This window comes from Seriola aureovittata, chromosome 14 (assembly GCF_021018895.1).
Source record: "Seriola aureovittata isolate HTS-2021-v1 ecotype China chromosome 14, ASM2101889v1, whole genome shotgun sequence".
In the NCBI taxonomy this organism is placed as follows: domain Eukaryota; kingdom Metazoa; phylum Chordata; class Actinopteri; order Carangiformes; family Carangidae; genus Seriola; species Seriola aureovittata.
In genome coordinates, this window is record NC_079377.1 from 17486642 (window position 1) to 17499310 (window position 12669).

Here is a 12669-nt window from a genome sequence, read left to right on the forward strand (position 1 = left end):
ACACAACACTACACTAAGTTGTTAGGCATCTGTAGCAGGGATTCCTCCCCAGACACCCTGGACTCCATTAGACCAACACTGAACTAAGTGGCGGCTGATAAAAGCAGCAGGCCTCATGTCAAACTATTTCTCAGCTCCCTCACGTGCACTTTGTTGATCTCTTTCGACAATTTGACAGTTGTTTGCTTAGGCTGTGTCCAAAATCACTCCCTATACAGTACACTATGTCAATCCTCCACCAGTTTACTTGAGTTACCAAATTCTGAGTGTGAAATTTATACACCATGTAGTGTCCTGAAAGATTCCCACAATAGAACAAACACAGTGATGTCCATGCCATGTACAGAATTGCAATTTCTGCTCACTAAACTATAGAGTGTTATTATAAAGCAGTGCATGTGTGGATGAGGAAGGGTTTTCTGGACACAGCCTATGTTTCAATGGACTGCATATTATTTTCTGATATAAACCTGAACAGGATGGGAGATTGCAATATAAAGACTATATTCTGGTGACCTCACAGGCACAATCTGTGATACACATGGCAAAAAAAGTCCAGTCTTCACTCCAATGATGCTCAAAACACCAGAGATTGGAATCTACACAAAAACCCAGAAATAACAATCAAACCTTTAAGCTGATCACATTACTGAAGGGTGTTTTAGATATTTATATACACCTTAAATTAATCATAACTCTCAGAATATTTTGCAGCGTTTCACATAAACTCTACCTGTTTGGTGACTAATGCAAAAAAATGCACCAGTGGGAGGACACCACTCGGCTTTTACAAGTGTTCTCTACTAACAGTTTTGTACATGCTTTACCTAAATATAGCGTTTGTAGAGCTCTGGAAGGAGTGACTCAAAGCAGTTTGTTGCACACAACAACTATATCAGTTTACAACAGTAGCAACAAGGCAGAAATAAAGGGTTTGAGGTTGAATAATGGAGGCAAACTGACAGTGTAACTTTAACAGGATGTGACATTTTTCAGTTATTACTTGGGCTGTGCTGCATAGCATTTAAAAACACATGGAGAGAATTGTCTTATTAATTACAAGTTCAATTTTGTCTGTCGTTCTTTCTCTTTGTTGCTGACTGTGACTAAAATATGCTTTTATCTCTTATATAGTCCTTTTCACTATTTTGTCATGTGTGTCTATGACTCTGACACTTCTCAGGCAGTCTGTTTACATGTGTTATGGACAGAGTGAAAGAGTTGGAAAGCCACCAACAGGGGTAAACAGCGCATGGCCAAGGGCAGCCATGGAATGAAACCACAGGAATGAAGACAAGAGAGCACTTGGTGTGTGTTGAGAAATAAAACTGCTGTTCATCTGTACGTGTGAGGGAGTGAGAGTGACCGACGGGCAGCGATGGCCTAAAGTTCACATCCCCCAAGTAAACAACTGAAAAACAAATTAACTTTTAGTGTTGAACTGAGTTTTTTGTGAAAAAGGTAGAAGCAAGAGCCAGACATCAGCCAAAAGGTGAGGAGACAAAGACCCAGAAAAACAAAAGGACAAAAAGAGTTAGAAAGACAGAGAAGGGAGAGAAGAGTAGATTGGTGTGAGGACAGAGGGAAGGACACAGGGCACGGAAGAGAAAGCTTATTATACTCATGGACGGCAGTGTGCACAGTTCAGTCAATACAACCCTCCTCTCCTCTGAAACATGACCCATCATAAGGACTATAAAACTCCTAGATCCATAGATCAACATCTCAGACACATTTTCACACACATGTACACAAAGCACAGAGGAGAGGAAAAAGTAATGATCACTTATAGATGTAAAACGTACTTGACTTTATAGAGAAGTAGACCTCTAAAGTCTCTTGACCTTATGGATCTTTTTGCTTTTCTTTTTTTAGTTGAGAAAAGATTAGGCCGTGATAGCTTGTTTCTTGTTTATGCTAAGGTCAAATAACATTGCCAGCAGCATAATTCAAAACCAGGCACCCATGGGCACAAAGTACAGTAAATGTCACTGTTATTGAATAGATCTCTCACGGTCAAATCTCCCCACATTCAATACGCCGATTGCAATGAATGCTCTCTCCTCAGACAGTGAAGAATTATTATTATTATTACTTTAATACATAACTGGATAGACAACAAGTAACCCATTGTTTTTGTTCCTGTTTCCACCAGTTGTAGCTTTTAATTTACTTGCTCATCCTATTCAAATATCTCCTTGTTTGGCACGAGTTTCTCCCACTGGTCTGTCCAAAGTGGAGAGCTGACATGTAAGGGAGGCGGCGGCGGGGTGGGGGGGGGGTGGCGGGCTTGTGCATTTCAGTTCCTTCTCCATCATATGAAAAGCTTTGTCATCAATAAATCAGTTGTGCATGCATTATACATGGCTGTCTGTGCATCCAAGCACACATACACAGACATACACAAGCCAGAACCCACAAAAACCCACTAAAGCACTCACACACATATCCTAAAGCATGATCAAGTGAAAAGAGAGTGAGAGGTGGTTTTTGTTTTTTTTCCACCATCTTGGCCTATGTTTGTCCCATTCGTTAACAAGTGTTCTTATTTGAGATTTTAACGCAAACATGACCTCATAGCTTTCACAACTCCCAGCCCACATCTTATTTGAAATAAGTCCCACATGGTTAAATGACATCTGACAAATCACACTCTGTGCAGGATGATCATAACAATTAACCACCTAATTTCTCTTTGAAACAAGGTAAAATGTGCAGAGACTGAAGGAAGCCCTGCGTGACGTAGTTTTGCTAAAGACAGACAATATTAGGAAACACTGAGAGTCAGAGGCAGGAAAACAAAACGCTCCATGTGTCCATGTGTCCATGCGTACAGCGTTGACCTCATCTACAGACTGGTAGCTAAGATCGTCACGCATAAACAGGTGAAATTATTTTTTGACTTTCAGCTATCATGTGTATGAAGACACACAAACAAACATACACAAACAGTTCACATGCACAGCAACAATAAACACACCTGCTTCACCACACATACACATTTAGTATACAAGGTTAGAGATGCTGTTTAAAATGGACAGCATGTCTCGAGTCTCCACGTGTCTTGCTTTATGTGCAGATATGAGCATGTACATGAATGTATGTATGTGAGAGGGGGCAACCTCCAAGCCCAGTTGATCTAGGTAGTCGAGCTGAGATGCACACAGACACGCACAGAGTCACGCTCCAATGATGCTGGCGGAGTGGAGCAGATGAAGCCACCAGCCAAGCCAGCCAGCCCTCGTCTGTTACCTTTCTCTTTTGTTCCCGGGACGTTGCTCTCCTGCTCTTCCTCCGCTTCTCCTTCTCGTCCTCTATTGCATTCACATCCACTTCCCCCCGATTCTTCTTCAATTGGGAGGCCGCGTGAGCCATGATAGGTAATAAAAAAATGAAGAAGCACCACACACTACACACGCGTGCCTCACCTGAAATCCCAGAGAAGTTCAGGGGCTATAATTGACAAAACCGGGATCTCAGAGGAAAAAATCGGGGTAGAAAAGGAAAGGGGGGGAAAGGGAAGAAAAATGCCCTCCTTGAAAAGGAGAATGGAGAAGAGTAGGGTTTCTTTCACGTATGTATGTATATCCTGTATGTCCTTTCTTTTGGTTGTTGCTCTGGTCTGGTCTGCTCTTTTCCTCTGTCTCTCTCTCTCTTTTTTTCTTTTAAAGTGATGGAAAGATGGGAGAGAAGAGACAGCAGCTTCTCCTTCTCCTCTTCCTCCTCCTCCTCCTCGTGTGTCATCCACTGGCAGTGTGAGAGGAGCGCGCCCAGGAGAGGTGAGGACAAACCGGATAGAGAGAAAAGAGACACGAGCATCACCAGCACAGAGGTGGAGGGAGGGAAGAGAGAGAGTGAGAAAGAGGGAGAGAGAGAGAGAGAGAGAGAGAGAGAATGGAGGTGGAGGGAGGGAGGGTGCAAGGGGAATGGTAACCATGGAAACCACGCTCTGTTTCAGTCTGTCCTCTTAAATGTTTCTTTCTCTTTCTCCCAGCTGCTTTACCTCACCTGGTGCTCCACCATGCAGGCGTGTGTGTGTGTGGGTGTGCGTGTGCATGTGCATACACGTGTGAGATACAGTGTGAGAAAGAGTGGATGTGAGTGCATGAATGAAGCAAAGGCACCGGGTAAGGAAAGTAAAGGACATCGTGGCGCGGAGCAACAGCAGGGTGAGTGTGTGCGTGTGTTTGTGTACCCCCTACCTATCTACTATCACACACACATACACATACGGACACACATTACCAGCTGGAGGTAGCCGAGTATAAGGATGGGGAGAACATGTAAAGGACACGGGAGAAGGCAAAGAGGGAGGGAGGAGAGACTGGATGATCCTGATCACACTCACACTCTTTCTCACACACAAACACACACACACACACACACACATAACGGATGATAATCAGTAATGGCAGTTTGATCGTTTCAAGTGCTACAACAAGCTTGATTTATTCATGTTCATACCTGAAAATGAATGAGTCAGTGACTCAATGAATGGCAAGTGAATGAACCAACCAGACAACAAATGATAAATGATTTAGTAAATGAGTTAATTAATAATTGAATGTCTGCACAAATCAAAAATCTGAGAAATACATTTTCAGTTCAGAAACACATTTCTCAGTTCCCAGTCCTGTGCCTCTCTAATCTCAGTGTGGTCATCCCACCATCTGGGTTCATTGACATCATGATGGAGAGGTCAAACAGGACCAGGGGAGCTTTTGTTTCACCAAATCACTCGGGTCTTTGTTGAAAACAGAGGGACAGAAGAGGAGGAGGAGGAGAAAGAGGAGAGAGACAGGAAAGAAGATCTACACAGAAAGTGAGAGAGGGGCATACAACAAAAGATCCTGTTTGATTTTCTGTAACTGAAGCAGTGAATGAAGAAAAAGAGAGGAAGAACAAAAAAACACCAAAAAAACAAAAAACAAAACAAAACACCAGACGTCTTATTTAGGATGTCCTTCACATCGGCCGTGCTCACGTCTGACATGGCAGCGGGAGACAGACAGAGCACGCAGCGGCCATCTTTGTGTTTCTCTCCCTGCCTGCCTGCGTGTCAGAGGCACCTATGAGCCAGGCTGGGTCCTGTTGATACCGAGAGGCTGCCTCATCACATGCCTGTCTGCCTTTAACAAAATATACTATATCTGGTCATGCCTTCAACTGTACATATGGACTAAATGGGAACCATATGGAAAAAAGCTGAGAGTGAGAGAGGAGATGATTGGGCACTGCTGCTACAGAACAACCCTCAGGGGACAGATGACAGGTTTAGCTGGTGGACACCAGTCATGTAACGATATGAGCGTGAAATTCCCTTTTCTCTTGCTCAAATATATTCATGCTCTCTGCTTCATTTTTCTTTCTTTTCAACCACAAACACCAGCCACCGGCATAAGGGGGGGATGAAGCTGACTTACAGCCCCCATCATGCATCAGGGGGTGTCACATTATGCCAAATTATCATGTGGTTGCTAGGCGAGGGCCAATCAGATGGCTTTGGGGAGGACAGGATGGATGGATAAGGAGCGTGGAGAGGTAAGAAGAGAGATTGGGGAGCAGGGGGTGGGTACATGTGCACGAGGGTATGTGGATGCATGGAGAAGACAGGGCATATGTGCACATGATAAACAAACTGTTATCCTGAAAAAAAAACCTTTGTCAGAGGAGAGATATGCAAAGAGGAATCATGATGAATGAAGAGGAAATGGAATAAAAATACTATGAGGCAAATTACACTGTGCAAAAAAAAGCATTTAGTAGCTGCCAGTGCTAATGGCTTTTTAACAATTCATTCATTGATAAAAGTCCATTCACACTATGATAGCCAAAAGAAGACAGCAACCTCCCGTAGCCATAGTAAAAGCCACTGCCAAGGTGTCCTATATTTCAAACACCAGCATTTTGCAGGCAAAGAAAAATCACGGCTACTACAACAGAGCAGAGTTGGCTGGTGGCCGGTGAACTCTAGAAGTGGACGATTATTGGATGTTTTCCACCGTTTTCCAGGCACTGTGCCACACAGATACAGGCACAATGAAACAACCACCAATGCACTGATAAAACACACACAATTAAGAATATGTTATGTAAAGTAGTTCTACATATGTCACAAAAATACTAACGTTAACTCTGTTCATTATTAGGGTGTGTATCCATAGTAGTAGTGGTAGCTACTATTATAGCTGAAACATTTAGTTGATTAATACATATCTGCAGTTGATCTACAAAAAAAAAAAAAACTGCAATTAATTGGTTACGTCATCTTTCAGCAAAATTAAAATAATAAACTGAATACACTTTTGGTTCTGGAGTGTTTGTCAGACAAAACAAGCAATTTTAATACTAGGTCAACTTGGAATACTTGGAAATTGTGATGAGATTTTTCAGTATTTTCTGATATTTGATAAACTAAACAATTAATAAAGAAATTAATTGATAGAGAATTTTAACTCAGTAATTGAAATAGTAGTAGCAACAGCGCCACTCATGGTATATTGGATCTATCAATGGTCTTTCCGGAATATGATCAGGACTTCCAAAATGTTTAAATATAAGTATTGTATAAATGTCACATTGAAAAATAGAAGTTCAGAAGCCAAACTCTCTAAATCCTCTTCAGATGCCCCTGAGACCATGTTGTTTGGGTCAGTCTCTTATCTGTTTTGAGTTGCAACTCCCATGGGTGCAACATGACCAATCACAGCATCAGTGTCATTGGCCTTTTTGACCTCTGCAGCGTTTCCCCCATACACTGACAAAAACAGACAAAGCAGAGAGGATCTGGGGGGTGTGGACCGGACAGGTCACTGTGGGGTTACAGCTGATGTGACAAGCTTTCACCTGAATTGAACTGCCCTTTAACTGTCTTGCCCATGTTATTCACAAGTGCCTATCAACTAGATACTGCTTCCCTGTGGTCATTCAAGAGCCTTATTTACATTATTCATTTACTTGCACAGCACAATCATTATGCTGCAGGAATTGTCACAAACTGTGCTGTCATGTATAACCATGTATAACATCTGTTCTGAGCTTCTGAAAAAAGAAATAATAATAAGCAGTGTGTCCTCTTTGGTCCAGCCAGACTGTTCTTATTCTCTGTACTCTGCTGCCCTCTAGTGCTCAACAGCACACACATGTCCTGGAAGTGCAACGCTCGCTTTGTACTGGATACTACATAAAAAAGGAGTTTGTCAGTGGAAACATAAACAACACATTGCTTAAAACCAAACTACCATTAAACAGCATCACATGTGTCTTACTCACAAAAGGATCTATTTTCAAGATTTAAGATTTCTATTTTGTCTCTCCACTTAACACTTGAACACTCGAAGCACCAGATCACTACCAAGCTTCAGCTCCATTTCACAGAAAAGAAAGTCTGTATGGAACTACATTTCTGCTACACCAGGACGGACCCATCTGTGAGTTAAAGCATTATACATTATGAATCTCATCCTTTCCCCTCACTGCTGCTCTCCATGTGTGAAGAAATCTTTGTAAGCTCTGACTGGATTAGAAACGCCTTGAGGAAGAAGAAAGAAGAGTATGAAAGGTGCAAGGTCATATAGCAAGTGGTTGGACTGACAGGAAACAGATCCACCTACAGAGAATGCCCCCTACACTTGCCCTAGGGGCTAATGCATCAATATGGGGGGATGCGGTGAGAAGAGGAAGTGGGCTTTGAAAGAGGGAACTGAGTTTGAAATATATCAGAAGACCACAGTATTCAAATAGAAAAAGGCTGAGAATGGAGGTGAGAGCAAAATCTGGATGGAGTAATTTCCTACAAGAGAGGTGAGGTGAAATGCAAGAGGGCAGAAACAGTCTAGAGACAGTTAAAAATCAATTCAGGCTATGCAGTAAAGAAAACATAGATGAAAACAAATGAATCATCAAGTATCAAATCATATTAAATTCCTCTGTAGCTCTGCCAGCCACATAGAATCAGACAGTGTTGAAGGGTGTTTGCAGCCGGAACATTAAGGCCACAGCTGAAGGCAATAAACGGTTGTTGTTTTCGTGAGTGTTTTTTTTACTATCATCATCATTTACATGTCCGCTCTGGCTAGAACAAACACACAAACTGAGTCACACACACATTATTTATCCCCTTTGTTCCTCTACTCCATCATCTAAATGATTTTAATGTCTCCCCTCGAGATAAGCAAGACGTACCCTGAGACATGCGCTTTAACCCACTTAGCTACCAGTAACCTACCTAAATGTGTGTCACGACCAAGCAGCCCCCTTCAAACCAGACCAAAATGCCCTTCCATGGTTTCCCCACTGAGGGGCAGACAGACATTCATGGTGGAGAAGATAAGCACACTGACACACATATGCACACATATAGAGACACAGACAAACACACACACACGCAGGCAGTGTGTACTTTAGTATTTGAGGTGGGGTCTTAAAAGGTTGACTGACTGTAGGGGGAGGTATGTTCTTTTCAATTTGCTGAACAGAAGTGCTTTACACTGAATGGTTATTTTTTTTCATATGCAGTTAGAGGCAGACAGAAAGATGACTGGGAGTTAGACACTGTTTACGCTCACAAAAAGAGATTATGTGGGTCATATTGAAGCAATTAAATGAATTAATCAATAGTAAAATTCTTTGTGTTACTGAAAATGTCGTCACAATGCGAAATGAGACGATAAGTGCGATTAAAAACAAGTCCTGATTTCACCCTCCACAGAGACTACAAGAGCTACAGAGCTACAATTTCCATCAGCTCGAACATCAAAGCATGTTTTAAAAAAAATATGAGTCATGCAGGGTTAACAGTGGAGCATGCAGTGTATCTGCTGCCCACTGCTGTATGTTATAAACATGCTTCACATCACCACCACAAAAAAAAAAAAAAAAAGATGAAAGAAGCTGATGTAGAACAGCAGGTTACCCCAGGATAAACCACTGGGGGAAGTAGGATTTACATTTGAAACAAAAGAGAGTGGATTTATGTTTCTATGAGCTAGGGTCGCCAGGTTTCACCTGACGTTACCGAGCCACAATTCTCAAACATTAGCCACATTTTCAAGCATTTTAAAACCAGTGTGTGGTGGAAGCAAAGCAATCATATTTACAACTCAGAAACCTCTTGCAAGCACAAACTCCAATGTTTTCATTCTGAACAACCCAAGAAAATATTTGTTTAACCTGATAACAATGTGCAGATACTAGAAAAACTGCTCACATCTATATTCCATCATCTGTCTTTTCACCATGAAACTAGTCTTGTGGAACAAACCTAAGTCAATATGAGGACTAGGAGAAATATAATCAATCATTTTAATAGGCTGAAGCTTTTTCTTTCTGACAATATCTCCAGGCTATTGCGATGACTTCAGTGACTTATCCAAATAATAACAAGAACAAACACAGTTGCCTGTTGATTAAGAATTTCCGATAAACAATGGGGAGTTAATTTCTTGGCTGAAAGTGGTGGCCTAACTGGGACGGCGGTGCAGTGACTGAAAGTGATCCCTTTTCCGTTTTACACAGAAATGGCAGCACGAGAATAAACAATTTCACGGTCTGTTGGCAACAGTAATACATGGCCTCGCACAATCACACCCGGTGTCCTCCTGTTTTATATCAGCATACCGTACTGCAATAAGCCATTTCACCAAGGCTTTGAAAAATAGGCAATATGTTGTACAGAAGAGTGAGAAACAGAATTGGTCATCTTGGTGCTGGCCGTGTCTAAGCTCTGTAGGGAAATTATTTAAAAGTGATGCATTGTGATATATATTGTTCTCCTGTGCACTTCTCTATTAAATGCACCTCTTCGTTCTCAATACTTCACTGCTGGTTTACAGTAAGTCCAGTTATGTAATTTGTTGTGGACAGAATAATTATATCTGTGGGCTGAGGAGGAAGTTCAATTTGGACATTAATAAAACACCATTTCCTGATGGTAACCATTACGAGGCAGCCTGAGTGCTTTTTAATTGAAAACATAAAGCAAAAATCTGTGGTGGCTTTTACTTTGATATCCTGAGTGTAATGGAGGGGAATGGCTAAAGGAAAGAAAACAACACAACACAAGACAAATAAAGGGGAGATTTATGGTGATGGTGAGAAACAGTAAAGAGAAAGAGAGACAGGTGAGTAGACAACCTGTTGATGACTGGATATGGAGGCCTCACAGGTCATGACCTTGTCACTTCAGCCAATCACAGACACCAGATTCAGCATCAACTTCTCAGGATATGGCTCGTCACCATGGCAACTGTTTTCTCTGACAATGTAGTCCCTGAACAGTTACTCTCTGGTGGGCGAGGTGGTGGGATATTCCAGGAACTTCACACACAGGACCCATCAAGAAAACAAAAGTTGCCATGGTAACTGTAGGTTGATTTTGCTGACGTGGGAATTAGGAGGATGTTAACAGACTGAGAACGGCAACAGTTTTCTGCATAAACATAACACTTACTCACATAATGTTGAAGTCAGTGCATGCAAATATAGTTCAGAAAAGGTGTCGGTAGTTTTGGCATTATAGGTGAACTATCTATTGTATCTGAAATATTAGATTGATAAATTGAGAAATTCTTCAATTCAAAATTTAAGTCAATTAAAATGTTTGTTTGTGTTTGGAAAACAAAAAAAAAGTTTGACACAAATTGCTGGTGTCTTCATAAGTGTATAGGTTCGCAACCCATGGACTCCCTCTTCCATGAGACAACTGTACATTTTGTACATGAAAAAGGCAAATTATATAATAAAATTGCGCATAATACTGAATTATGAAAAAGTGCAGTACTTGGTTAATTTTTTTTTATATAAATCCTGTGACTGCAAATTCACAAAAACTGAAGGGAGCTATAGGAGGAATTGTATTTTTTTTTTTGTTTTTTTTTTTTTCAAATAATGAGACAAAATGATGCAACCCAAACAGTTTGGGATTTTTAGGCTGTACTCTGTGTGCTGTGCTCTGTGATTTGGAGTCTGATCAAAGGCAAGCACACTGCCTTCCTCCCATGCGAAGCAGCAGAAGCCACCAGCACCATATGTGTGTGCCCATCAGTGGGTCCACATGCCATATGCCTGAATGTGCTGGTGTAATGCTTTCTCTGTGCCAATCATCTCACTGCCCGCTCAGAAATGGGGGGTGTTCATTCGTGCAGTCCTACGGTGGGGGTGTGTGCATGTATGTGTAATATTATATATACATATATCGTATGTGGGGGTATATATATTGCGATATATATATATATATATATATATATATATATTCTATATAGGTGTATATACGTAGTTTTGCATACTTCAACGAGGACTCTGTACTGTATATGAGTGACAAAGTGCAGGAGTGTGTGAAGCGGTGTGCTTGTGCAAGCATAACCTCATCAGACCCTGTTACTGGAATTGCAGGAGCTGCGTGTTTGTGCAGCCCTGTTACTCTCCCTGAGCTGCTGGGCAGTGGAATATCCTCCCCAGTGTCGAGTTTCCCCGTCATGATGGGATCATAGAGATGTGCCAAGAAGCACTGTGTCTGGGGAGTCTCGCTCACTCTCGCACAGTACACCGGCCCCATATCAAAGTATCAAAGCAACCAGCTGGAAAGTGCTACCGGACCCACTAAACCCCAAAGTCCTGTGTTACTGTGTGAGTACACACACATCTAAGCACAGACAAATCCATTTACACACACTTACACACTCATATGCTATTGCTTTTCTTCACAGAAGAAAGGTCAACTGCCACCTGAGCATTTGCAGGCTGTATTTTTTGAGCCTGGAGATATTTACCATAAAAGTGAAACTCATAAAAGTCATTTATACACCCATCACTCAAATGTATTCAGTATAAGACATAAGTCTATCTACGTCTCTAAATGTTGCGCCAGTACACCTTAAGGCTTATTGGCAAATGTACAGTACAAGTATATCTAACAAGATAATGTTGAGTGAACATGTAAAGACCGTCAATCATTTTCAATGAATATCAGTTTTAGCAATAAGATTCATGTCAGAGGAATAATCAATAAAATAAAGCCATATAACCAACTTTAAGATCAATGCACCTTTCTCTATTTTGAGCAGTATCCTCAAATCAAGGGGACATGAACACTCACTATGATCAGTTCTCAGTGCTATTGATTATTTTGTTTTGTCACTCATGCAAGACAGGTTGAATGAACATTTGGGGAAAAGTCGAGCAGACAGAATCTTCTGTGAAAAGTTTGTCTGCCCCCAAATCAATGTAGACAAATTCCAGCCAGCCAAAATTGTGTTTTCAAACATTTCTATTTCCAATGCTCTCTGTGACCAGAGATACTTCTCGGATATGTTTCCTATCAAAACATACACATGTAGAGTGCAGAGGGGAATAAGACCTACCAACTGAAATTAAGCCTGAGGTTTCCAGTAGTACCCTCTGGCCTAGTAAAAGTAACAGCTCGGACGTTTGGTCACATGCAGGCTTCATTTTCCGTCACTGGAGAGAAGAGGCCGAATGTCGGCCAGAGGTTCTAGCCATCCAGACAGCTGCTGCGTGTGACCGACTCTTGATAATGGAAATGTAGCGCTACTACGCTTAGCTCATTCCATTTCTCATATTAGCTTTGCCAAAAGGTCGAAATGCCGTCTGATATGGTATCTGGAAATGAAAGAGCATGGAAAGGTTACAAATAGAGTTTATTGAAGTTTT

At 41.4% G+C, this 12669-nt stretch overlaps 1 protein-coding gene across 35 annotated transcripts in view; it reads right to left on the reverse strand.

Moving 5' to 3' along the window:
• LOC130181278 (ankyrin-3-like) overlaps positions 1-12669 on the reverse strand; it is a 124104-nt gene that overhangs the window by 90673 nt on the left and 20762 nt on the right. For 21 of the 35 annotated variants that reach the window (XM_056395297.1, XM_056395312.1, XM_056395292.1 and 18 more), the window contains exon 1: positions 3253-3748. The exons of 1 other annotated variant lie outside the window; for it this stretch is intronic. In XM_056395297.1, the coding sequence (XP_056251272.1) occupies positions 3253-3375 (123 nt within the window). In that variant the 5' untranslated portion in view covers positions 3376-3748. Of the gene's footprint in view, positions 1-3252; positions 3752-12669 lie in introns of those variants that run through there. 13 more of the 35 variants (XM_056395299.1, XM_056395298.1, XM_056395318.1 and 10 more) reach the window with 4 other exon arrangements.